A 27,140-nucleotide genomic window follows, 5' to 3' on the forward strand; every position below is an offset into this window, starting at 1 on the left:
GTGTGATTTTGTTGTCAGCACATTCAACTATGTAAAGAAAAAAGTATTTAATAAGAATATTTCATTCATTCATTCAGATCTAGGATGTGTTATTTTAGTGTTCCCTTTATTTTTTTGAGCAGTGTATAAACATTTGCACACAAAAAAACCTACTTGATTCCACTTTGTCATTATGGGGTATTGTGTGTAGATTGTTGATTACAAAAATGTATTTAATCCATTTTATAATAAGGCTGTAACGTAACAAAATGTGGAAAAAGTCAAGCGGTTTACTTTCCGAAGCACTGTATATGTTACAAACAAGGTGCTTAATTGAATTGGGGTATTTTTTTATATAAAACATACAGTAATATACAAAATTCTCCCAACATTTGCAGAACAATGTAAACAACATCAATTTAATCTTTAGGATGCTGAAACGCAGGAATGTTTATCATATTGTTATTTTTCCCAGAACACAAAAGTAGTTATTTTATTATTAGTATTCAATGAAGGTCTGATGCTAAATGTGCAGTGCATTCAGGTCCAGGATCAGTTGCCAAAAGGTGTTGAACATTGCAGATAGAAATGCAATGAAGAGCTGACATGATTCTTTGTTCTACATGTTGTTGTACTTATATTCAGAATGAAGTGAACGTCTCTCCAGTGACAATGGTGTAGATTACGCTTCTTCCAGCAGAGGGCTGCAAGGTAAACTATTGGGACTGTTGGCAATGGGGCATTGAGTGAGGGAACGATCTATGGAGCCAGTGTACTAGAGTGACATATTGCCATACCACAGACAGACAGGCAGATGTTGATATTAACTTTAAATCAGCCTGATGACGGATCAGAAATTAGTGTGTAAAGGATGTCACGCTGCTTGCTTAGCAAGTACCACTTTCTCACGATTTGGTCCATACCTGGCGCAAACTCAGGACCTCTGCCTTGCTAGCACATGTGACCGTCCTCCTGAAAAGTCAGCGCCGTGCGAAATGCTAGTTTTTCACTGCCGCAAATCGGGACACTTCAGGCTGAGAAGTAAGTTTCACACATCCCGTGCTACGTTAGCACCCTAAATCCCAATACGAATTTTCTCCTGTAGTGTGGATAGAGAATAATGATTATGTGTTAGGCAGCTGCACAGTGCTAATACGGATGTTGACTACAGTATGTGCTAGGAACCTGCACAAAGTGCTAAGAGGGATGATTAAACAGTTTTGCCTATTACTGGTTCAAAAAACCTTAGCAATAACTGCTCTTCCAAAATATACAAAATACTGCTATCATAATCAAATACACGTTTTACAAATATTCAAGGAACAGTGTAATCTTCACATCGTTTCTGATCCTATTCTAATTCATCTGCAGAAAGCAAATGATGTCAGCCCTTGTGATTGGGCACGGAAGGCCCTCTAGCACAGTCTGGCTCCATTCCATTGTGACCTCTCTTCCAGCATCCAAGGTCTCTGTCACATTAGCATTTTCCTGCATATCTCTGAGACTTGGGTCCTGATGAGAAACACTGTCACTGCTGGTCACCAGGCTTCCCACTGCTTTCCTAAGCCTAAAAGAGGAAACTGATCAAATACACTGCACGCTTGCCCTTTATAAGTTGTTTAGAAAGCACAGAAAGGGCAAATCTCTGTGCCAGGCAATCTGTGTCTGATAATAATTAAATTACTGGGTATTAACAGTTAGGAAATTATACTTAGAATTATCCACATAAAATCTGACTTACAACACATTATGAACAACCACAATAGCTTTTAAAGATTACAAAATGCACTGGGGGTACAAAACATTAAGAACACATGCCTAATATTGAGTTGCAATCAGACAATGACGAATTAACAAAGGTTATATAGCAAGTCATTTAGAAAATGAGACAACAAATCTGAACACCCAACAACAACAACAATATACATACACAAAACGTTTTGTATACTTTTTCAGATGGGGTGCAGTCTGAGGGCATGTCACTATTGCTAAATACACCACCACGAGGGTATCTGATCCCATAGGAAATTGTGTCTGGTTTTGTTTGTGATCACTCACCTGTACACCAGGTTTATATATTTTTCACTTCGTCATTCAGGGTACTTTACGTAACAAATCCATTTGAAAAATGAAACTAGTCAAATGTGTAGCAGCATTTAATGCTGTTGAATGACAGATGAGGTTGGAAGTCTCCTGTAATGTAGTTTGCATTTGGAGTCATTCTGTATGGTTATAGCTTGGGAGTGTACAATATAAAATACTGTTAAGCAGTGCTTCATTTGAGCGAGGCGGCACCTCTCAGTTTTTGACTGCTTCTTTCCAGAACCCATTTGTCAGGATCCGGTACCTCTCATGGCATGACAAATAATTTTCACTGTTTGAAATGTAAAAATCCTAATAAAAGCTATCAGAGTTAGTTCAAGTTCTCCTTTGTAATTCTCCTGGCTGCCCCCTGAAAAACATCATGTTAAAACGTGCCTAATATTCCAAGAATTGATTTGTGTTGGCCAGCGCGGGTTTCTGGTTTGCGCAACACTGTAACCTTTATACACCAACGCATGGCCATAGCTGCGGTGAGAGAGAGAAGACAGCCTCTATCCTTCACATAACTAGAATGAGATTCACTTTCTATGAGCTCTCTTCCTCTCTCTGTTCTGATAGACATGAGCCTGCAACTCTCATCTCTCCAGAGTTGCACTTCATCATTTATTTCCTTATAGAATCATAGACGCAGGAGGGGTGCTGAAGGTGCCACAGCACCCATGATGAATTCAAATACATTTGCCAAAGTAATAGAATTACTTCCGTGTTCAGAAAGAAATGACATAATTCTGAATACTACATCAGGAGTTGGACTATAATTTAGCCACAGAGAATCAATATATATATATATTTTTTTTTAAATAGCCTTGCTGTGGATTGTGTGTAGCCCAATCACAAGGCATACTGACAGTCAGGAACACATGGCAAATCTGTCAGTGAACAGCATGCAGCCAAAACAGGCCTTTCGCAATATTTAAAATGAAATTGCGAGACAACACAGGTTGGAAATCAAATGGATCCTGCCGAAAAGACAATACTAATCTGATTGTAGGCTACCAAGTTATCAACTTCCAAATAGGCCTATTGAGCGAACAGCATTGTCTTACAAAGTAAAACAAGAGAGCGACAAGCTTTTGTCACGAACGCATCGGCCATCTCCATGAGTGAGCTGCTCATCATTAGGTGAGTCAGTGAAACTGGAAACCTTTTTAGGACTATAATTTCCTCCTCATATTGTACAATATGTGTCTCCACACATCTAGGCCTAGGCTAGTGATGGATTCAAGACAAGGTCGTTTTTATTGATATCAGATTCTCAGTTTGTCAGTGTCAAAGTAGCCTGACAATTTAATAATTTGTGAGGTATAAAAAATATTCTGCTCGTCTCCAGTCATCTAAAATGATGTAGAATTGCATGAAATATAAAAGGCCACATTTTTCCCGGACCCTAGACTACAAATGTTTGCCCCATGTGTGCAACTTCTACAAGCGCCTCTACTATACTGCTCTATGCCAGGAAGCAAAAGCGGTGATAATGCATGCAATGCTTTAATATAAAGGTCATTTTTTCCATGCATTCACCATACCTCAGAGCCCCAGGTCACCCTCCCTTTTTAAGAACCTTAAAAGGGGAGGGTGCACTGCAGAGAGACAGATGGAGCTGTGCAGGGGTGTTGTGTTTTGAATCTTAACAGTCAATAGGATTTAGTGACATCTTTAACTATCATCCAGACTCCTCTGCACAAGATAAACCACAATACACAAATAGCAAATGAGAAAAAATGTGTCTGTACCAAATCCATTTACCTATTTACTTTTTGTTGATACAGACATTTACAAATACAAAACAAAGTTTTAGTACATTGTCTTAGATCACCTAATGTGTTTATTTCTGAACCAATAGGGATCCGAATCATAAAGCCCAAAGTTATTATTGTGTCCCCATCTGAGTCTACTAGTAAACAGAGTGACCCGTTTTCTGACTCAAATCATCTTCATGTTGAACTTGCGGGCCCCTCCTTGTCCGCCGCTGGCTGCAGGGCCGTCCACCTTTCTGAAAGAGTACTCAACTGAGAAGTTATTCTTGTGCTGTCCCCGGCCCTGGCTCCATGCGAACAGCATCAGGAAACAGAAAACCACCACGCCAAGGAACAAGCAACACCCCATGGCTGTGGATATCAGGATTGTCTTGAGGTCCAAGGTGAACTTGAGGAAGACCTTGGTGTCGTTCAGATTGGTCTCGTTGAGGTCACCTGTGTAGTATGTGCGGTTGGCCATGAGTGCAGCGTCCAGAGGCAGTGCGCTCACGGTCAGCGTGGCAAAGTAGGTGGCATTGCCCCCGGCGTTGCTGGCAATGCAGATGTAGGTGCCGGTGTCGGTCAGCTGGGCGTAGCGGATCTCCAGCGTTCCCTCGGGTAGGACGGTGACACGTCCAGTACTCTTGGTAGTGATCCGGCGGCGCTGGGGAGATACCCAGAAGATGATAGGTGTGGGCTCACCCTCCGCCCGGCACACAAAAGACACTACCTGGCCCTCCCTGGCAGTCACTGGCTGCAGCTTCCTGTTGCGTATCTTGGGCTTCTGGCAGGTAAAGTGGTCGAAGAGGGCAGAGTCTGAGAATGCGCTGAGGGCCCTGCCCTGCACCTCCATGGGGTCCGCACACACTGGGGACTTCCCTTCAAAGTTGAGGGTCTTCCTGCGCTGGAGGATCCAGAGCAGGCGGCAGTCGCAGGACAGAGGGTTCCCATCCACACGCAGCGTCTCCAGGGTATTGACGGACTGGAAGGCGCCCTCCTCCAGGGTTACCAGGGCGTTAGTGGACAGGTTGAGCAGGCGGATCTGCCGAAGGCCGCCGAGGGCATACGGCTGCACCGTCATCAGGTTGGTGTTGACCAGGTGCAGCTCCTTCAGACGGACCAAGTCCCTCAGGGCCCAGGACTCCAGCACGGAGATGGGGTTGTATGAGAGATTGAGGCTGATGAGGTGGGGCAGGCTGCGCAGGGCGGCCGTGGGCACGGAGGTGATGTTGGTGTTTGTGATCGACAGCCAGGACAGGTTAAGGCCCTGGAGGCTGTGGGGGGAGATGTGCTCCAGGAAAGGCCAGTGGTCGATCTCCAGCCCCCGCAGCCCCCCCAGTTTACGGAAGTTCCGGTCCTCCAGGGAGGAGATGCTGAGGTAGCGCAGGCGCAGAGTGACCAGGCTGCGGAGGTAGGACAGAGACTGGCTGGAGATGGAGGTCAGGTTACACCTCTCAATGGTGAGCTCCCTCAGACCCACCAGGCCCAGGAAGGCCTTGTTGGAGATGTAGACCAGGTCGTTGTCGCCAACCTCCAGGTTCCTCAGGCTCTTCAGGTCCTGGAAGGTGAAGTCCAACAGGATGACAATCTTGTTCCCGCTCAGGTCCAGTGTGGTGAGGTTGGTGAGGCGTGAGAAGGCGCCCATGGGGACCAGTTTGAGCTGATTCCCCCTCAGCGACAGCACCCTCAGGCTCTGCAGGCTGGAGAAAGCGTTGGGCTCCAGGACGGTGATGATGTTCTCACTCAGGTCCAGCTCCTCCAGCCGAGGGAAGGAGAGGAGGTCGCCATGCTCCACCCAGCGAAGCCTGTTCCCACTCAGGTCCAGCAGACGTGTGTCCGAGGAGATGCCGTCTGGGAAGGCAGACAGGCGCTTGCCCTGGCATGCCACAGACTTGAGCTTGGCCATGCACTCACAGCGCTGGGGACAGCCTTGGCTCTGAGTGGAGGCCACAGTAGTCAGCAGCAACAGTAGCAGGCCAGGCCACCCCAGGCCTGGAACGGCTGCCATGCCCCCTCTCTACCTTTGCACCGCTGGGGCTGGATCACTGCACCAGACACCTGTCCACAGAGACCAAGAGAGAGAATGAAACAGACAAAGACAAATCAGTGCATGTATATTCCCTCCAACAGTTGAGATCAAACACTGTAAATTAGTAGAATTACATTTACTGGTATTTAATTAACTTCGCACTGAAGTACAATTACAGCTAGTGCTCTGTGTCAAGTCTCAGAGAGTTACACACCATGGGAAACCCGGCCTGAGTTTCCAGTAAATTATTATTCTGTTTAGAGGAATGACCCCAGAAGATAATGAGTGAAAAGTTAATTTACTCATCATGAATAGGTCAGAAACAATGGTGTGATCTAAAGATCACACCAAGACTCTGTCTAACTGACTCATACCCTGTTTGTCAAGCCTCCATGCTCCAACATCAACCAATACCGCTGGGCAGAAAATCTAGTGTTCAATCCGGGAGCGAGTGTTATAGTGTTCAAATGACTCTTTAGTGTAGCTCTCAGGCAAGGTCACCCATCACACAAGGCTACGACCCAGCGCACAACACTATAATACTTCCATTACATCTCCATATTGTCTCTCTGAAGCTTGAAAGAACTCTGCCTGGATCTCATATAACAGACCACTCCACAGGATAATGACCACCTGCATCAGACCGTTAATCCCTTCCTCAATCCATCATTTTCTCCAGTTTATACCTTTGACATGAAACATCCCAGGATTAACGTGTTCCATAACATCATATTCATTAAATGGTGGGCTTACGGAGGAGTAAATGTATTAAAACCCCATGAGACCTGTCACTCCCATTAGTTCATGCATGAGGAAGTCCCCAAGCCATGTGTTCTGTGTGTCACCTGAGCACACAGATACTCTACTTACTACAGTCCATAAATGAACGCAGTGAAATCATGAACAGAGGAGCATGCCCTAGAATGGTTAAACATAGCAACGCCTCATGAAATATGCACTCAACACAGTGTGCCATAAATGTATGAATCAATTAGACAGAAATGCTGCTAAAGATTCAGATTAATGTAATTTCCTTTGGGGGATTATTAGTAAGAATTCTGAGAACTCTAACACTGTGTTATAGTCTCCTCCCCTCTGACACAATATTGTATGCACACACCCAACCCCCTCACACCTTCACACACACAACACAGGGTGTGATCAGAGAGGACCAGTGACACTCGAGAGGAAACAGAAAATGTGTGAAGATTTTCAACTCCCACGGATGATTTAATCATTCTTTTCATGTTCCTAAAATCTACACGCTCTGATTTAAATTGATCTTGAGACATAGGAATAAGTATACCCATTAGTCGACCTGTCACAGCCTAAAACTAGCTGATAATAATGTCTTCTGATCAGTTTAAGGGATAAATGCATTCGTACAGTACAGCTTTGAAGAGACACAGGAAATGCATGCGAGGCATATTTCTGAAATGCAAATGCTATCGATTTCAAGGATTTATTTTGCCAGGCTTAAGGACCACACAACGCAATCTAATTGCTCTTTAAATGTTACAGTATCTTCCTGGAAAGCCCATACAAGGTACTTTTGAGCAAAATAAAATGATGGCCTCCTTGATGGTCTTGTTAGCATATCTGTCTATGTGCCCTGTGTGATTTTCAAATTCATCAAATTTAAGCTGCAGCGGTATTGAATGAACAATAGGAGTGTAATATCATATGGCAATTCCCCAGGCATGGGTCGATGTAAAAACGAATGAATAATATATTAAGTCATTGTACTTATGGGGGGCACACAGCCAAGAACAATAGTTCTCCCATTTCTCCTACAGAGACCATACTATACAGTACAGCGCCAGCCAGATAAACACAGACCGTGGAGTGGGTGGATACAGTGACCCTGAACTCATCAGTTCTCTGGCCGGAGCGAATTACGTAGCAGCCCCCGAAAACACCCAGAGAGACTCTGGCAAAGTGTGGCTTTTCAGCTCCAAAGTACCAAGCACAGGTTAGCAACAGAGACAGATTTCGAATATAGAGGGGGTTGTGTTGCACCCCTCTATCTTTGCAACACTATATCCACCTCAGCCTCATTTGTCCGCTTCTCCTCGTTCACCTGTGTTTGCATATCAGCTATTAGCGGACAAAGTGGATGGCAAATTAAGAAAATGTGTAGATGAGAGAGGCCATTTACCAAATGATGTCTGTCCTTATTTACAGATACCAATTCAGAGTTATGGAGTTGAAGGGCTGACCTGAGGGCCTGTAATGTGAGACCACATGATGAAACATGAGGGACATGAAGAGAGGACATGGCAAGAGGGCGCTGCAGAAGTTCTGCCAAACAAGGCAAACGTAAACATGTCGTCCCCCATGAATGATTGAGTGCATTTGGAAAATGTAGTGGAGTAAAAGTTGTCAAAAATATAAATAGTCAAGTAAAGTACAGAGACACACAAAAAACGACTTAAGTAGTACTTTAAAATATTTTTACTTAAGTACTTTGCACCACTGCTTATTACTATAGCTCCCGTCTTGAGCCAATCAGTGTAATTGTAAATGCCAGTGCTGTCTGAGATATCGCGTGACTATCGTACTAACGGACGGAGACAGATCCACAGTCCCCTTCCTGATTCCATCGTGGGGGACAATCGAGCACATTACTCACGATGGGTTGGTGAGCCCCCTGTAATGTATTGTAATGCATGCAGCATCAAGCCTCTCCACAGGAGAACAGAGGTGTTTGTTTAAGTAACCATGGACTCTAATCCATGAAAATGTTGAATGATAAGGTGTTTACAAACATTTCCAACCCATTCGATATCTCAAACCTAACAAAACAGAGATTTTGATAGGATCAATGTAGTTCAATCACAATGTTCTTTCTCTCAATATATCTCTCAAACGTCAGCAATTGTTGTTGTGACACTGGGTTGAATTGGCTGTGTCTACAATAGGTTAAATTGCCGGAGTGATGATGCTATGTGGGTGTTGGATACTACTTAGAGGTAGCAAGGAAGAGGTGTGGGTGTGTGTAGCGCTCTCCAGCAGGCAGCACATCATCTATTCTCTCCAGCAGGCAGCACATCATCTATTCTCTCCAGCAGGCAGCACATCATCTATTCTCTCCAGCAGGCAGCACATCATCTATTCTCTCCAGCAGGCAGCACATCATCTAATCTCTCCAGCAGGCAGCACATCATCTATTCTCTCCAGCAGGCAGCACATCATCTAATCTCTCCAGCAGGCAGCACATCATCTAATCTCTCCAGCATTTCCACTGCAAGTGATGGACTTGCATCGATTTCAGCTCCACCACCATACCCACTCACACTTTACATAAACATGTCCTCCTCAGTCTAAAACACAGTACTCCTCTCTGAGGTTCCATCATCAGAAGTAGTAATACCCAGCCAGCATGGGGAAGCCCGGGGGCACCTGGCATAGTAGGCCAGCATGAAGATTGATTCTCTGGATGGGCTCTATTTCCCAGACTTTCCCTCTACCTTCCACCTCATAGTCCTATGATGGATCACTGCTGCACTACCAGCCTGGGCCTTGGGCCCTCCACAGGAGGCAAGGACACGCAGCCACCACTGGAGGACAGCAGGCCAGGAGTGGTATGGGGAACCACTGTGGACATTATGGTGACAGGGCAGGTCGGAGAAGATGGACAAGGAGGTAAATAGCACACGTAAGTGTGTTTTTGTCCTCAGGCAATATGCAAAGTACTGTGACTGATGATGGCTGCTGTCTGCTCTTTATAATGGATGTCATATTATGTTCATGTGTTCTTCAGGCTTTATAGAGGAACTAAGAGGTACTGTATAGAGGCTTTATAGAGGGAATAAGAGGTACTGTATAGAGGCTTTATAGAGGAACTAAGAGGTACTGTATAGAGGCTTTATAGAGGAACTAAGAGGTACTGTATAGAGGCTTTATAGAGGGACTAAGAGGTACTGTATAGAGGCTTGATAGAGGAACTAAGAGAAACTGTATAGAGGCTTTATAGAGGAACTAAGAGGTACTGTATAGAGGCTTTATAGAGGGACTAAGAGGTACTGTATAGAGGCTTTATAGAGGGACTAAGAGGTACTGTATAGAGGCTTTATAGAGGGACTAAGCAGTACTGTATAGAGGCTTTATAGAGGAACTAAGAGGTACTGTATAGAGGCTTTATAGAGGAACTAAGAGGTACTGTATAGAGGCTTTATAGAGGGACTAAGAGGTACTGTATAGAGGCTTTATAGAGGAACTAAGAGGTACTGTATAGAGGCTTTATAGAGGGACTAAGAGGTACTGTATAGAGGCTTTATAGAGGGACTAAGCAGTACTGTATAGAGGCTTTATAGAGGGACTAAGGTACTGTATAGAGACTTTATAGAGGGACTAAGAGGTACTGTATAGAGGCTTTATAGAGGGACTAAGAGGTACTGTATAGAGGCTTTATAGAGGGACTAAGCAGTACTGTTTAAAGGCTTTATAGAGGGACTAAGAGGTACTGTATAGAGGCTTTATAGAGGGACTAAGTGGTACTGTATAGAGGCTTTATAGAGGGACTAAGAGGTACTGTATAGAGGAACTAAGAGGTACTGTATAGAGGCTTTGCTTTATAGAGGAACTAAGAGGTACTGTATAGAGGCTTTATAGAGGGACTAAGATGTACTGTATAGAGGCTTTATAGAGGGACTAAGATGCACTGTATAGAGGCTTTATAGAGGGATAGAGTAGTACAACATCCTTCAATTGAAGCAGCTGGAAACAAAATGAAAGTGGCCACATCTCTCACAAAAATGGATCAAGAATGATATCAAGGATAATTATAAGGGAACAGGAGAACATCTAAATTGCCTACAATAATTACAATGCATTTTTAAGCACCAAATTGAGGAAATGTCTGATTTTCAAGGTAGGCCTTTCCAATACTTGAATTTCTGAGCTCCACATTCAAGTTCAAGTAAAGCAGGCAACTTCAAGCCCCTTATATTGTTTCAAATTGCAGTTGCAACATGGAAAGCAAAATGTATTTGTCATGATATTTCATTGCCAGATGATGTTGTGAAGAAGCCCGCTAGGCCATGTAATCCGTTGTCATTATAAACAGAATACTTAGAAGGAATAGCATTGGGTAGTCTATCCTACACAATTGCGCACCATAGACTGTGTCCACTCCGTGACACAAAAACATATGAAAACATGAACTTATTACCTTGATGCTTATTCTGTTAAATCTAACGAGACCCTACTGTAAATCAAGCAGACGACAACAGATTATCAACATCCATTTTCTAGGAGTATTAGATCCAATGTGGATCGAGGCACAACTGTCTTCACCGGCTTAACAAATGAGACTCCAAAATATTCTGGACATTACTCGCAAACACCTTTTTTCCAGCACTCGGACTGTTGTTGCACACAGCAGCTGTTCATCACTTGACTGTCATTAGGAAAATAACCTCCTAGATTAGATGATGATGTGTGAAGTTTTAATCTGAATGTAATGACATTAAAACAATTAGCTGATTAATTATCAATGACTTATCAACAGCTGTAACAAGTTGCCCAGTGTAGGAAATCCTCACTGGTACGCTAGTTTATAGAAAGACCCTTACGGTATACGTGAGGGGTTCTCGAAACAGCCGCTGAATAATACAAATAAAAGTCCACGGTCATGGCACACTGACAGTGACATAACCTTACCTGCGTCATTAGACCCCCCATCTACCCATACCACTACCACCGCTCGTTCATAATCTACGATAGATGGGTGGATATGGATAACGTATGGATACTAGATCCATAGACAAGACAATGGTCCAGACCAGCCCCTTCACCAGCAACCATTTTCTTATCTATATTTTCTTCATTGTTTGTACAAACAAAATATTGTATTGACTATGTTGACTGACTATAAACGGTACCTCATTGTTGGGTGACAAATGGTAAGCTGACATTTTGTATGGGCAGCATTCAGACAGCATTGCTCCAAGGTTAAACCGGGATTGGGTGAGGTCCTTGACAAACACTTCCAAACGATCTATCCGTCTAAGCAAAGTCAGTTTTAGTTAACGCCACAGAGTTGTTGCTCAAAAGAACATTAAGTTAAATGTCACCCTCCAATGACCCACACTCCATCACAGTAATGCTATGTGAAATATCCTCCCCTAGTTGCACACAATGATGCCATGAAGCCAGGGTGGCTTTTAAAATGCACGCAATGGTGTTATCTTACCAACTACCATCCTCCTAGGCTGTGCACCCAATGGTGTTATCTTACCAACTACCAACCTCCTAGGCTGTGCACGCAATGGTGTTATCTTACCAACTACCATCCTCCTAGGCTGTGCACGCAATGGTGTTATCTTACCAACTACCAACCTCCTAGGCTGCGCACCCAATGGCGTTATCTTACCAACTACCAACCTCCTAGGCTGTGCACCCAATGGCGTTATCTTACCAACTACCATCCTCCTAGGCTGTGCACACAATGGTGTTATCTTACCAACTACCATCCTCCTAGGCTGCGCACCCAATGGCGTTATCTTACCAACTACCATCCTCCTAGGCTGTGCACACAATGGTGTTATCTTACCAACTACCAACCTCCTAGGCTGTGCACCCAATGGCGTTATCTTACCAACTACCATCCTCCTAGGCTGTGCACCCAATGGCGTTATCTTACCAACTACCAACCTCCTAGGCTGTGCACCCAATGGCGTTATCTTACCAACTACCATCCTCCTAGGCTGTGCACCCAATGGTGTAATCTTACCAACTACCAACCTCCTAGGCTGTGCACCCAATGGTGTTATCTTACCAACTACCAACCTCCTAGGCTGCGCACCCAATGGCGTTATCTTACTAACTACCAACCTCCGGCTAAATAGTAGCTCTTTCATTATCACCTCACTGTGGTTTCTTCTCTCTGTTGTTATTAAAAATCTTTTGGAGCAATATTCTTTCCCACAATATAAAGGACATAATTCAACTCCGAAATGACTCAATGCAATAAATATATGCTATAAAGGGTGTGTTCGTAAATTACCTCCAGAGTGTCAGATTTCACTCTGGGCCATTTGTAAATTTAGAGGGTTGAGACACCTGTCCCACTAGGCACAGTTCAACGTCTAGTTTTGATTTGCATTTGGCTGAGTTGTCAACTAACATGAATTCACTGTGACATCAACAAAACATTTCACCATATCATTGGATTTAGGTTAAAAGTGGGGTAAAAAAATAAGACGAAATGCCCTTACATTGATGACTTACATTGATGACTTACATTGATGACTTACATTGATGACTTTGAAATGACGTGGAAACAATGTTGATTCAAACAGTTTTTGTCCACTGGGGCGGCTGTGCTTTCCAGATGTGGGTGTGGGCAGGCGGGACAAGGCGAGTAGCGTTGTAGTTAGTGACAGAGGGTCGTCTAGAGACAGAGACAGGGAAACAGAGGACTGGGCTGTGGTACAGTAAATAAGCATCTGAGGCATGTAGGCGCAGCCACCGGCAGTAGGACTCTTAAATGAACATCCTCTCCCTAATCCCCAAGAGTTGATCAACTCTCTCTGGGGACAGGCCCAGACCCGTTACACAACATCAACACAGACATGGTGGAGGGATGACGACGGACTAGTAGTGCAACCCTACATCTTCATCAGACAAAGAGAAGTAGTAGAGTATAGGAAAATAGTAGGTGTGTGTGTCTAGCTATATATTGCACAGTTGTCTGGGCAACTTGCAGTATAAAAACAGAAAAAATAGAATGTCCTCTCATAGCCTTTGATTACTATTAAGTCATTGTAGAAAATCCATTTGGAAAGAACTCAATGGACTTGGATGTCCTGTGTAGCTAAGTTGGTAGGGCATGGCACTTGAAATGCCAGGGTTGTGGGTTTGATTCCCACCAGAATGAAAATGTAGGCCCTCAATACTTACTGTAAGTCACTCTGGATAAGAGCATCTGCTAAATGACAAAAATGTAAATGTCTGTCCTTGAAAAGTGCGTTCATCAATTACCAAATGTAATGACTTGCAAACATCCTTGGCCCTGCACGATTTCTGTGAAGTGCTCTGATTGTTTATGTATACATGGTACCTGTTCAACCACCCTGAAATACCTTCATTCCATTTCCTGTCGAGGAACTGGAAACAAAAATGAGTTTTATAGCTTATAATATGTGGCAGAATAATGGCTAACAATTGAAGGTAGTAAATCATCAGCCAGAAAAAAACATGATGACATTGAGGATGAACAGCAGGAGCTTTATAACTGCATAAGGACGTCCATTGATTTCTGGCAGGGGGACAGAGTGCACTGTACAGTGCAGGACCTTAACATACAAACGCAACATTCAACAACTTCAAAGATTTTACTGAGTTAGAGTTCACATAAAGAAATAAGTGAAATAAATTCATTAGTCCCTAATCTGTGGATTTCACATGACTGGGACAACAGATATCCATCTGTTGGTCACAGATACCTTAAGAAAAAGTAGGGGCATGAATCAGAAAACCAGTCAGTATCTGGTGTAACCACCATTAGCCTCATGCAGCGCAACACATCTCCTTCGCATAGAGTTGATCAGGCTGTTGATTGTGGCCTGTGGAATGTTGTCCCACTCTTCAATGGCTGTGCGAAGTTGCTGGATATTGGCGGGAACTGGAACACGCTGTCGTAGACGTTGATCCAGAGCATCCCAAACATTCTCAATGGGTGACATGTCTGGTGAGTATGCAGGCCATGGAAGAACTGGGACATTTTCAGCTTCCAGGAATTGTGTACCGTTCCTTGCGACTTGGGGCCATGCATGATCATGCTAAAACATAAGGTGATGGCGATTGATGAATGGCACGACAATGGGTCTCAGGATCTCCTCACGGTATTTCTGTGCATTCAAATTGCCATTGATAAAAAGCAACTGTGTTTGTTGTCTGTAGCTAATGCCGGTCCATACCATAACCCCACTGCCACCATGGGGCACTCTGTTCACAACGTTGATCAGCAAACCACTCGCCCACACGACGCCATACATGCTGTCTGCCATCTGCCCAGTACAGTTGAAACGGGGATTCATCTGTGAAGAGCACACTTCTCCAGCGTGCTAGTGGCCATCAAAGGTGAGATTCTGACAGTTTGTGCAGAAATATTTTGGTTGTGCAAACCCACAGTTTCATCAGCTGTCCAGGTGGCTGGTCTCGGACAATCCCATAGGTGAAGAAGCCAGATGTGGAGGTCCTGGGCTGGCGTGGTTACACGTGGTCTGCGGTTGTGAGGCCGGTTGGACGTACTGCCAAATTCTTACTGCCAGGCGGCTTATAGTAGAGAAATTAACATTCAATTCTGTGGCAACAGCTGTGATGGACATTCCTGCAGTCAGCATGCCAATTGCACGCTCCCTCAAAACTTGAGACATCTGTGGCATTGTGTTGTGTGACAAAACTGAACATTTTAGAGTGGCCTTTTATTGTCCCAAGCTCAAGGGCGCACCTGTCAACAATCAAATCAAATCAAATAACAATCAAATCAAATCAAATTGTATTGGTCACATACACATGGTTAGCAGATGTTATTGCGAGTGTAGCGAAATGTTTGTGCTTCTAGTTCCGATAGTGCAGCAATATCTAACAAGTAATATCTAACAATTCCACAACAAAAACCTAATACAAACAAATCTAAGTAAAGGAAAGGAATAAGAATATATACTTAGAAATATATGGATGAGCAATGGCAGAGAGGCATAGGTTAAGATGCAATAGATAGTATAGATAGTATGGAATAGAGTATATACATATGAGATGAGTAATGCCAGATATGTAAATATTATTTAAGTGGCATTACTAAAATGACTAGTGTTCCATTTATTAAAGTGGCCAATGATTTCAAGTCTGTACGTATGCACCAGTGTCATGTTTTGTCTTTGATCTTCATGTCTTGTCCCTGTGCTTCCCTCTGCTGGTCTTATTAGGTTCTTTCCCTCTTTCTCTCTCTCTCTCTCCTCCTCCCTCTCTCCCTCTCCCGCTCTCTCTCTCTATCGTTCCGTTCCTGCTCCCAGCTGTTTCTCATTCTCCTAACGACCTCATTTACTCTTTCACACCTGTCCCCTATTTTGCCCTCTGATTAGAGTCCCTATTTCTCCCTCTGTTTTCCGCTTCTGTCCTGGTCGGATTCTTGTTTGATGTTTGCTGTTCCTGTGTCCTTGTTCCGCCCTGTCGTGTTCTTTGCCTTCTTCAGATGCTGCGTGTGAGCAGGTGTCTATGTCAGCTACGGCCAGTGCCTTCCTGAAGCGACCTGCAGTCTGTGGTCGCGTCTCCAGTCGTTCCTCTCTATTGACGAGAGGATTTCAGTTCCTGTTTTGGATTGACCATTGATAATATCCAGGAGAATCATTATTTGTTTAATACTGGAATAAAGACTCTGTTACTATTACGTCGCTTTTGGGTCCTCATTCATCAGCATAACAGAAGAATCCGACCAAGATGGACCCAGCGACTATGGATTCTCTCAACACTGCCGTCGAGTTCCAGGGAGCAATGCTCGGCAGACACGAGCAGGAATTGTTTGCTGCTCGTCATGCCGTTGAGACCCTGGCCGCTCAGGTCTCCGATCTCTCTGGACAGTTTCTGAGTCTTCGTCTCGTGCCACCAGCTACTTCCTGGTCTTCCGAGTCTCCGGAACCTAGGGTTAATAACCCACCATGTTACTCTGGGCAGCCCACTGAGTGTCGCTCTTTTCTCACCCAGTGTGATATTGTGTTCTCTCTCCAGCCCAACACGTACTCTAGTGAGAGAGCTCGGATCGCTTACGTCATATCACTCCTTACTGGTCGGGCTCGGGAGTGGGGCACAGCTATCTGGGAGGCAAGGGCTGAGTGTTCTAACGATTATCAGAACTTTAAAGAGGAGATGATACGGGTTTTTGATCGTTCAGTTTTTGGGAAGGAGGCTTCCAGGGCCCTGGCTTCCCTATGTCAAGGTGATCGATCCATAACGGATTACTCTATAGAGTTTCGCACTCTTGCTGCATCCAGTGACTGGAACGAGCCGGCGTTGCTCGCTCGTTTTCTGGAGGGACTCCACGCTGAGGTTAAGGATGAGATTCTCTCCCGGGAGGTTCCTTCCAGCGTGGACTCTTTGATTGCACTCGCCATCCGCATAGAACGACGGGTAGATCTTCGTCACCGAGCTCGTGGAAGAGAGCTCACGTTAACGGTGTTTCCCCTCTCCGCATCTCAACCATCTCCTCCCACCGGCTCAGAGACTGAGCCCATGCAGCTGGGAGGTATTCGCATCTCGACTAAGGAGAGGGAACGGAGAATCACCAACCGCCTTTGCCTCTATTGCGGTTCTGCTGGACATTTTGTCATGTCATGTCCAGTAAAAGCCAGAGCTCATCAGTAAGCGGAGGGCTACTGGTGAGCGCTACTACTCAGGTCTCTCCATCAAGATCCTGTACTACCTTGTCGGTCCATCTACGCTGGACCGGTTCGGCTGCCTCCTGCAGTGCCTTGATAGACTCTGGGGCTGAGGGTTGTTTTATGGACGAAGCATGGGCTCGGAAACATGACATTCCTCTCAGACAGTTAGGGAAGCCCACGCCCATGTTCGCCTTAGATGGTAGTCTTCTCCCCAGTATCAGATGTGAGACACTACCTTTAACCCTCACAGTATCTGGTAACCACAGTGAGACCATTTCCTTTTTGATTTTTCGTTCACCTTTTACACCTGTTGTTTTGGGTCATCCCTGGCTAGTATGTCATAATCCTTCTATTAATTGGTCTAGTAATTCTATCCTATCCTGGAACGTTTCTTGTCATGTGAAGTGTTTAATGTCTGCTATCCCTCCTGTGTCTTCTGTCCCCTCTACTCAGGAGGAACCTGGTGATTTGACAGGAGTGCCGGAGGAATATCATGATCTGCGCACGGTCTTCAGTCGGTCCAGAGCCAGCTCCCTTCCTCCTCACCGGTCGTATGATTGTTGTATTGATCTCCTTCCGGGGACCACTCCCCCTCGGGGTAGACTATACTCTCTGTCGGCTCCCGAACGTAAGGCTCTCGAGGATTATCTGTCTGTTTCTCTCGACGCCGGTACCGTGGTGCCTTCTTCCTCTCCCGCCGGAGCGGGATTTTTCTTTGTTAAGAAGAAGGACGGTACTCTGCGCCCCTGCGTGGATTATCGAGGGCTGAATGACATAACGGTTAAGAATCGTTATCCGCTTCCCCTTATGTCGTCAGCCTTCGAGATTTTGCAGGGAGCCAGGTGCTTTACTAAGTTGGACCTTCGTAACGCTTACCATCTCGTACGCATCAGAGAGGGGGACGAGTGGAAAACGGCGTTTAACACTCCGTTAGGGCATTTTGAATACCGGGTTCTGCCGTTCGGTCTCGCTAATGCTCCAGCTGTCTTTCAGGCATTAGTTAATGATGTACTGAGAGACATGCTGAACATTTTTGTTTTCGTTTACCTTGACGATATCCTGATTTTTTCACCGTCACTCGAGATTCATGTTCAGCACGTTCGACGTGTACTCCAGCGCCTTTTAGAGAATTGTCTCTACGTGAAGGCTGAGAAGTGCGCCTTTCATGTCTCCTCTGTCACATTTCTCGGTTCTGTTATTTCCGCTGAAGGCATTCAGATGGATCCCGCTAAGGTCCAGGCTGTCAGCGATTGGCCCGTCCCTAAGTCACGTGTCGAGTTGCAGCGCTTTCTCGGTTTCGCTAATTTCTATCGGCGTTTCATTCGTAATTTCGGTCAAGTGGCTGCCCCTCTCACAGCTCTGACTTCTGTCAAGACTTGCTTTAAGTGGTCCGGTTCCGCCCAGGGAGCTTTTGATCTCCTCAAGAAGCGTTTTACATCCGCCCCTATCCTTGTTACTCCTGACGTCACTAAACAATTCATTGTCGAGGTTGACGCTTCAGAGGTGGGCGTGGGAGCCATTCTGTCTCAGCGCTTCCACTCTGACGATAAGGTCCATCCTTGCGCTTACTTTTCTCATCGCCTGTCGCCATCGGAGCGCAACTATGATGTGGGTAACCGCGAACTGCTCGCCATCCGCTTAGCCATAGGCGAATGGCGACAGTGGTTGGAGGGGGCGACCGTCCCTTTTGTCGTTTGGACTGACCATAAGAACCTTGAGTACATCCGTTCGGCCAAACGACTTAATGCACGTCAAGCTCGTTGGGCGTTGTTTTTCGCTCGTTTCGAGTTCGTGATTTCCTATCGCCCGGGAAATAAGAACACCAAGCCTGATGCCTTATCCCGTCTCTTTAGTTCTTCTGTGGCTTCTACCGACCCCGAGGGGATTCTCCCTGAAGGGCGTGTTGTCGGGTTGACTGTCTGGGGAATTGAGAGACAGGTAAAGCAAGCACTCACTCACACTGCGTCGCCGCGCGCTTGTCCTAGTAACCTTCTGTTCGTTCCTGTCTCTACTCGTCTGGCTGTTCTTCAGTGGGCTCACTCTGCCAAGTTAGCTGGCCACCCCGGCGTTCGGGGTACGCTTGCTTCTATTCGCCAGCGGTTTTGGTGGCCTACTCAGGAGCGGGACACGCGTCGTTTCGTGGCTGCTTGTTCGGACTGCGCGCAGACTAAGTCAGGTAACTCTCCTCCTGCCGGTCGTCTCAGACCGCTTCCCATTCCTTCTCGACCATGGTCTCACATCGCCTTAGACTTTATTACCGGTCTGCCTTCGTCTGCGGGGAAGACTGTGATTCTTACGGTTATCGATAGGTTCTCTAAGGCGGCACATTTCATTCCCCTCGCTAAGCTTCCTTCCGCTAAGGAGACGGCACAAATCATCATTGAGAATGTGTTCAGAATTCATGGCCTCCCGTTAGACGCCGTTTCAGACAGAGGTCCGCAATTCACGTCACAGTTTTGGAGGGAGTTCTGTCGTTTGATTGGTGCTTCCGTCAGTCTCTCTTCCGGGTTTCATCCCCAGTCTAACGGTCAAGCAGAAAGGGCCAATCAGTCGATTGGTCGCATATTACGCAGCCTTTCGTTTCGAAACCCTGCGTCTTGGGCAGAACAGCTCCCCTGGGCTGAGTACGCTCACAACTCGCTTCCTTCGTCTGCTACCGGGCTATCTCCGTTTCAGAGTAGTCTTGGGTACCAGCCTGCTCTGTTCTCGTCCCAGCTCGCCGAGTCCAGCGTTCCCTCCGCTCAGGCTTTTGTCCAACGTTGTGAGCGCACCTGGAGGAGGGTCAGGTCTGCACTTTGCCGTTACAGGGCGCAGACTGTGAGAGCCGCCAATAAACGTAGGATTAGGAGTCCTAGGTATTGTCGCGGTCAGAAAGTGTGGCTTTCCACTCGTAACCTTCCCCTTACGACAGCTTCTCGCAAGTTGATTCCGCGGTTCATTGGTCCGTTCCGTGTCTCTCAGGTCGTCAATCCTGTCGCTGTGCGACTGTTTCTTCCGCGACATCTTCGTCGCGTCCACCCTGTCTTCCATGTCTCTTGTGTCAAGCCTTTTCTTCGCGCCCCCGTTCGTCTTCCCTCCCCCCCCCCGTCCTTGTCGAGGGCGCTCCTATTTACAAGGTACGGAAGATCATGGACATGCGTTCTCGGGGACGTGGTCACCAGTACTTAGTGGATTGGGAGGGTTACGGTCCTGAGGAGAGGAGTTGGGTTCCATCTCGGGACGTGCTGGACCGTTCGTTGGTTGATGATTTCCTTCGTTGCCGCCAGGGTTCCTCCTCGAGTGCGCCAGGAGGCGCTCGGTGAGTGGGGGGGTACTGTCATGTTTTGTCTTTGATCTTCATGTCTTGTCCCTGTGCTTCCCTCTGCTGGTCTTATTAGGTTCTTTCCCTCTTTCTCTCTCTCTCTCTCCTCCTCCCTCTCTCCCTCTCCCGCTCTCTCTCTCTATCGTTCCGTTCCTGCTCCCAGCTGTTTCTCATTCTCCTAACGACCTCATTTACTCTTTCACACCTGTCCCCTATTTTGCCCTCTGATTAGAGTCCCTATTTCTCCCTCTGTTTTCCGCTTCTGTCCTGGTCGGATTCTTGTTTGATGTTTGCTGTTCCTGTGTCCTTGTTCCGCCCTGTCGTGTTCTTTGCCTTCTTCAGATGCTGCGTGTGAGCAGGTGTCTATGTCAGCTACGGCCAGTGCCTTCCTGAAGCGACCTGCAGTCTGTGGTCGCGTCTCCAGTCGTTCCTCTCTATTGACGAGAGGATTTCAGTTCCTGTTTTGGATTGACCATTGATAATATCCAGGAGAATCATTATTTGTTTAATACTGGAATAAAGACTCTGTTACTATTACGTCGCTTTTGGGTCCTCATTCATCAGCATAACAACCAGCCTCTCTGTGCTAGTGTAGGCTGTTTAACAGTCTGATGGCCTTGAAATATAAGTAATTTTTCAGTCTCTTAGTCCCAGCTTTGATGCACCTGTACTGACCTCGCCTTCTGGATAGTAGCGGTGTGAACAGGCAGTGGCTCGGGTGGTTGTTGTCCTTGATGATCTTTTTGGCCTTTCTGTGACATCGGGTGCTGTAGGTGTCATGGAGGGGAGGTAGTTTGCCCCCGGTGATGCATTGTGCAGACCGCACCACCCTCTGGAGAGCCTTGCAGTTGAGGGCGGTTGCAGTTGAGGGCCGTACCAGGCTATGATACAGCCCAACAGGATGCTTTCGATTGTGCATCTGTAAAAGTTTATCAGGGTTTTGGGTGATAAGCCAAATCTCTTCAGCCTTCTGAGGTTGAAGAGGTGCTTTTGCGCCTTCTTCACCACACTGTCTGTGTGGGTGGACTATTTCAGTATGTCTGTGATGTGTACGCCGAGGAACTTAAAACTTTCCACCTTCTCCACTGCTGTCCCTTTGATGTGGATGGGGGGGGGGGGGGGTGCTCTCTCTGCTGTTTCCTGTGTAATGATCATGCTGTTTAATCAGCTTCTTGATATGCTACACCTGTCAAGTGGATGGATTATCTTGGCAAAGGAGAAATGCTCATTAACAGGGATGTTTTTGTGTGTATGGCCTCTTATTTCAGCTCAAGAAACATGGGACCAACACTTTGCATGTTGCGTTAATATTTTTGTTCACTGTAGATAGCTTGGAGGCAAGAGGGTGAAAGTGAGTGAGAGCAGCCATCTTGCTTGGCATTCAGCCTTCCTCAGCTGGCCTCAATCCCCTGTCAAGAGTCATCACTTCACCCGGGCTGGGCATTGTTCGTTTGCCTCACTTGGCATCACATTAGAATAGATGCAGACAGAGATGGGGCATATAAAGCCACTAGAGCACTTGATTACACATATTCACAGACAGAAAAAGACACAAAACAGTCCTATCCACACTCGCACTCACATTAACACTCATACTTGTGCAAATGCACAAATGCACAGTCATTCACACTTGCACCCACTCTCATGAACACACACTGTCATGATGCTAACCATTTCAGTGAATTGGCTAGGAGGGGAGGGGGGCAGTTTTACGACTTTACAACCACATCGTAAATTCCTTGCAGAGACTCTTGTCTCCCTGACCATGCAGTATGGGAGAGAGAGGGTCACAGTAGAACAAAGGAACTCTCCCGCCAAATTCTACTACATCCCAGAATTTGAGAATTGAACAATATTCCTATTTTGGAGAATGTGTAAACGGTCCGTGGAGAAGCCAGCTATGACCCGGTCCGTTTTGTTTCATGTTTGTGACCTCATGAAAGACAATACAGCCACATTATCCTAACTCTGTTTATACAGGTTCCTCAGTTATGAGGCTTGCATCTAATTCTTGTATAAAATGAATGAGTAAAGATTAAACTATTTCTGAAATGATGTAATGTGATGTTAACCTTTAAAATGAGAGAATTGGCCTCCATGTAAAGTTTAACTTAGTCAGTAGCCACACCCAAGTCAATAGACAGTGCTTGGCAATGATGAACCAACCTCTTTTCCACTCTTGAATAAAATCCTCCGTGACGAAAAGTCACCTCAGTTTCAAATAACAGGAGCACTTGTCCTCCACGTTGAAAAGGGCTAATTTAAACTCTACCGTCCAGGAAACATGAGAGCTTGCTCCACATGTGAAATGGTATGAACTCTGAACTATTTATCACCTAAAGAAGAAGTGCATACTAAACTAGCATACAGTTGAAGTCGGAAGTTGACAATCACCTTAGCCAAATACATTTAAACTCAGTTTTTCACAACTCCTGACATTTAATCCTAGTACAAATTCCCTGTCTTAGGTCAGTTAGGATCACCACTTTATTTTAAGAATGTGAAATGTCAGAATAATAGTAGAGAGAATGATTTATTTCAGCTTTTATTTCTTTCATTACATTCCTAGTGGGTCAGAAGTTTACATACACTCAATTAGTATTTGATTGCATTGCCTTTAAATCGTTTAACTTGGGTCAAACGTTTCGGGTGGCCTTCCACAAGCTTCCCACAATAAGTTGGGTGAATTTTGGCCCATTCCTCCTGACAGAGCTGGTGTAACTGAGTCAGGTTTGTAGGCCTCCTTGCTCGCACACACTTTTTCAGTTCTGCCCACAAATCTTCTATGGGATTGAGGTCATGGCTTTGTGATGACCACTCCAATTCCTTGACATTGTTGTCCTTAAGCCATTTTGCCACAACTTTGGAAGTATGCTTTGTACTTGTTTCCTCCAGCATCTTCACAAGGTCCTTTGCTGTTGTTCTGAGATTGATTCGCACTCTTCGCACCAAAGTTCATTCATCTCTAGGAGACAGAGATGAGCGGGCGGTATGATGGCTGCGTGCCTGCCTTCCTGAGCGGTATGATGGCTGCGTGGTCCCATGGTGTTTATACTCGCGTACTATTGTTCGTACAGATGAACGTGGTACTATAACGTCCGTCGTTAAATGAAGACCAAGGTGCAGACTCTGGACTGCAGATCGTCGCCGGAAGCTCCGGACTGTGGACCGTCGCCAGAGGCTCCGGACTGGGGACCGTCGCCGGAGGCTCCGGACTGGGGACCGTCGCCGGAGACTCCGGACTGGGGACCGTCGCTGGAGGCTCCGTGCCCTGGATTTTCACTGCAGGCTCCAGGCCATGGATCATCACTGGAGGCTTCGTGCCATGAATCATCACTACAGGCTCCGGGCCATGGATCATCACTGGAGGCTTCGTGCCATGGATCATCACTACAGGCTCCGGGCCATGGATCATCACTGGAGGCTTCGTGCCATGGATCATCACTGGAGGCTTCGTGCCATGGATCATCACTGGAGGCTCCGGGCCATGGATTATCACTGGAGGCTTCGTGCCGTGGATCATCACTATAGGCTCCGGGCCATGGATCAACACTGGAGGCTTCGTGCCATGGATCATCACTAGAGGCTTCGTACGTGGAGCCGGAACAGGTCTCACCGGACTAAGGAGACGGACTGGAAGCCTGGTGCGTGGAGCTGAAACAGGGCTTACCAGGCTGGGGAGACATACTGGAGGCCTGGTACGTGGAACCGGAACAGGTCTCACCGGACTGGGGAGATGCACTGGAAGCCTGGTGCGTGGAGCAGGCACCGGATACACTGGGCCGTGGAGGCGCACTGGAGGTCTCGAGCGTAGAGCTGGCACAACCCGTCCTGGCTGGATGCCCACTTCTGCCCGGCAAATTCGGGGCGCTGGCACAGAGCGCACCGGCCTGTGAATACTCACTGGAGACACCGTGCGCATCACCGCATAACACGGTGCCTGACCAGTCACACGCTCCCCACGGTAAGCACGGGGAGTTGGCTCAGGTCTGAACCCTGACCCCGCCCTGCCTCTCGTGCTTGCTTCGTTGAGCTATCTCCTCGTATCGTCGCCGTTCCGCTTTCGCTGCCTCTATCTCCTCCTTCGGACGGCGATACTCCCCGGCCCTTGTCCAGGGTCCTGCTCCCTCCAGGGTCCTGCTCCTTCCCAGGTCCAGTCCTCTTGACCACGCTGCTTGGTCCGTTGGTGGTGGGATCTTCTATAACGTCCGTCGTTAAATGAAGACCAAGGTGCAGCGTGGTAGGCGTACATTTTCTTTAATATAAAATGTTCCACCAAAAAAAAAAAACATTTAACATTTAAGTCATTTAGCAGACGCTCTTATCCAGAGCGACTTACAACTCAACGAACGTAAAGCTAGGAGTGCAACACCTGCAACACAAAAAGACAAGATCCCACAACTGAAGGTGGGTAAAAGGGCTGCTTAAGTATGATCCCCAATCAGAGACAACAATAGACAGCTGCCTCTGATTGGGAACCATACTCGGCCAACAAAGAAATGTAAACATAGATTTCCCACCCCAGTCACACCCTGACCTACCAAATAGAAAATTAAAAGGATCTCTAAGGTCAGGGAGTGACAGGTACCTTCAGGCGTATGGAAATTGCTCCCAAGGATGAACCAGACTTGTGGAGGTCTACAATTTTTTTTTCTGAGGTCCTGGCTAATTTATTTTGATTTTCCCATTATGTCAAGCAAAGAGGCACTGAGTGTGAAGGTAGGCCTTGAAATACATCCATAGGTACACCTCCAATTGACTCAAATGATGTCAATTAGCCTATCAGAAGTTTCTAAAGCCATGACATCATTTTCTGGAATTTTCCAAGCTGTTTAAAGGCACAGTCAACTTAGTGTATGTAAACTTCTGACCCACTAGAATTGTGATACAGTGAATTATAAGTGAAATAATCTGTTTGTTGGAAAAATGACTTGTGTCATGCACAAAGTAGATGTTCTAACCGACTTGCCAAAACTATAGTTTGTTAACAAGAAATTTGTGGAGTGGTTGAAAAGCAAGTTTTAATGACTCCAACCTAAATGTATGTAAACTTCCGACTTCCACTGTATATCAGACTGCAGCTGACCATATGCGCAAATCTAGTACGAAAACAATGACCGACGAGGAAGCATCTCCAGAGTGAGATGGACCTCTCAGACCATGTGAACCTCTCACACGACGACCCGGTAGATTCCACAAAGGACGAGGGGGACATCGACTGGACAAACCAGAGCCTCACAACACCAGCTCAACTATCGAAGCCAGCTTCACGTAAATACAATGCATTGCTTTTCCAACTGAGCGATCGTTAGTGGCATATTTATTTATGTGAGAATAGCTTCCCAGGTCCGATAGAGACCCATGTTCCTTAGTCTTCCTTCCAAAACCCCCTTCTCTTCTCTCTGAATCCATCGTGTTATAACCAAACTGTTTTTGTTTAGTCCACTAGGGATGGTATTTACTGTATATTATTATTATGTATTGTATATTCTGTAATTGTTTAATTAGTTAGTAAATAAATAATTTAGGCAATTTGTGTATGGATGATTCATAAGTAAAGGCTGGGTCCATGCAGATAACCAAGAATTTTACGACGTTTGGAATGAGAACTGATGAGGTAATAATTCATTAATAGGAGACTGTACTTGATAAGATATGAAAATATCTTTAGAGTCGATTCGGGAAATAGACTCTATAAACATTTCCCCCTGGTGCCCCGACTTCCTAGTTAATTAAAGTTTATATGATTAGTTTAATCACGTAATAATAATTACATATAGAGAATTGATATGATAAAATAACAGTCTTCCCATTTAATGACAAGTCAGAGACACGACAACACACACCATCTCCATCTCCTGTGCAGTCAGCGTGACTGTGACTGTTCCCTCTAAAGGTCCCTGTCTAGTGTCTGCAGGCAGAGAGAGAACACACGGGGTCACAGGAAGAGTCCTTGTTTGCAAACACATCCATGTTGAGCTAATGAAGTTGGGATTCTGGAATGCCAGAACACCACAGAGCACCCTCTTCGCATTCTCTGGGTTCTAAATGGTGCCAAGGACAGTTCAGTGACACGATTATGTAATCGGATGGGACCCACAGGCGCTCGGTGTCGTTCTCATCGCATCCATCGCATCTAAGAGTATCTCGGACTCTCCGTCATTCAGTCTATAGCTTTCACTGCAAGCAAATCAACAAGAGCAATTAAGCACAGTTAACAGGAGTCATTGAGCATCTGTGAGGGTTACGGATGGTTCTTCCTTTAGCTTCTGTCAGTAAATTGAGAACTATGAGTGGAGGAGTCAAATAGAGAGTCAGTAACATGAGGAAATGTACAGTAACTAGTTGCTACATGCACATTTCTCAAACTGCTATGATGAATGGCAGGCTAGTATTTCAGGCAATCCAATACTGCATTTAAACCTCATTGAGGAAGAGGTCTGCCAGAGAGGGAGTGGTATGTAAATTGAAAGTAATCCCTTTCCTCTTGCTCGGGCAAATGCTGGGGGATTCAAACTCTCAGAAGCAATGTGAAAGTTCAGTATAATAGTCCATGCAAAGACATCTCCAGAAGAGGAAGTCCAATCAAACGCGCTGGTGAGAATAGT

At 45.8% G+C, this 27,140-nt stretch overlaps 1 protein-coding gene across 1 annotated transcript in view; it reads right to left on the reverse strand.

Annotated features, from left to right (window-relative positions):
• Nucleotides 1–308: 308 nt before the first annotated feature.
• LOC139578326 (leucine-rich repeat and immunoglobulin-like domain-containing nogo receptor-interacting protein 3) overlaps nucleotides 309–27,140 on the reverse strand; it is a 50,625-nt gene continuing 23,793 nt past the window's right edge. The window contains exon 2 of the mRNA XM_071405760.1: nucleotides 309–5,876. Within this exon, the coding sequence (XP_071261861.1) occupies nucleotides 4,006–5,826 (1,821 nt within the window). The 5' untranslated portion in view covers nucleotides 5,827–5,876 and the 3' untranslated portion in view covers nucleotides 309–4,005. The remainder of the gene's footprint in view (nucleotides 5,877–27,140) is intronic.

This window comes from Salvelinus alpinus, chromosome 6 (genome assembly GCF_045679555.1).
Source record: "Salvelinus alpinus chromosome 6, SLU_Salpinus.1, whole genome shotgun sequence".
Taxonomy (NCBI): domain Eukaryota; kingdom Metazoa; phylum Chordata; class Actinopteri; order Salmoniformes; family Salmonidae; genus Salvelinus; species Salvelinus alpinus.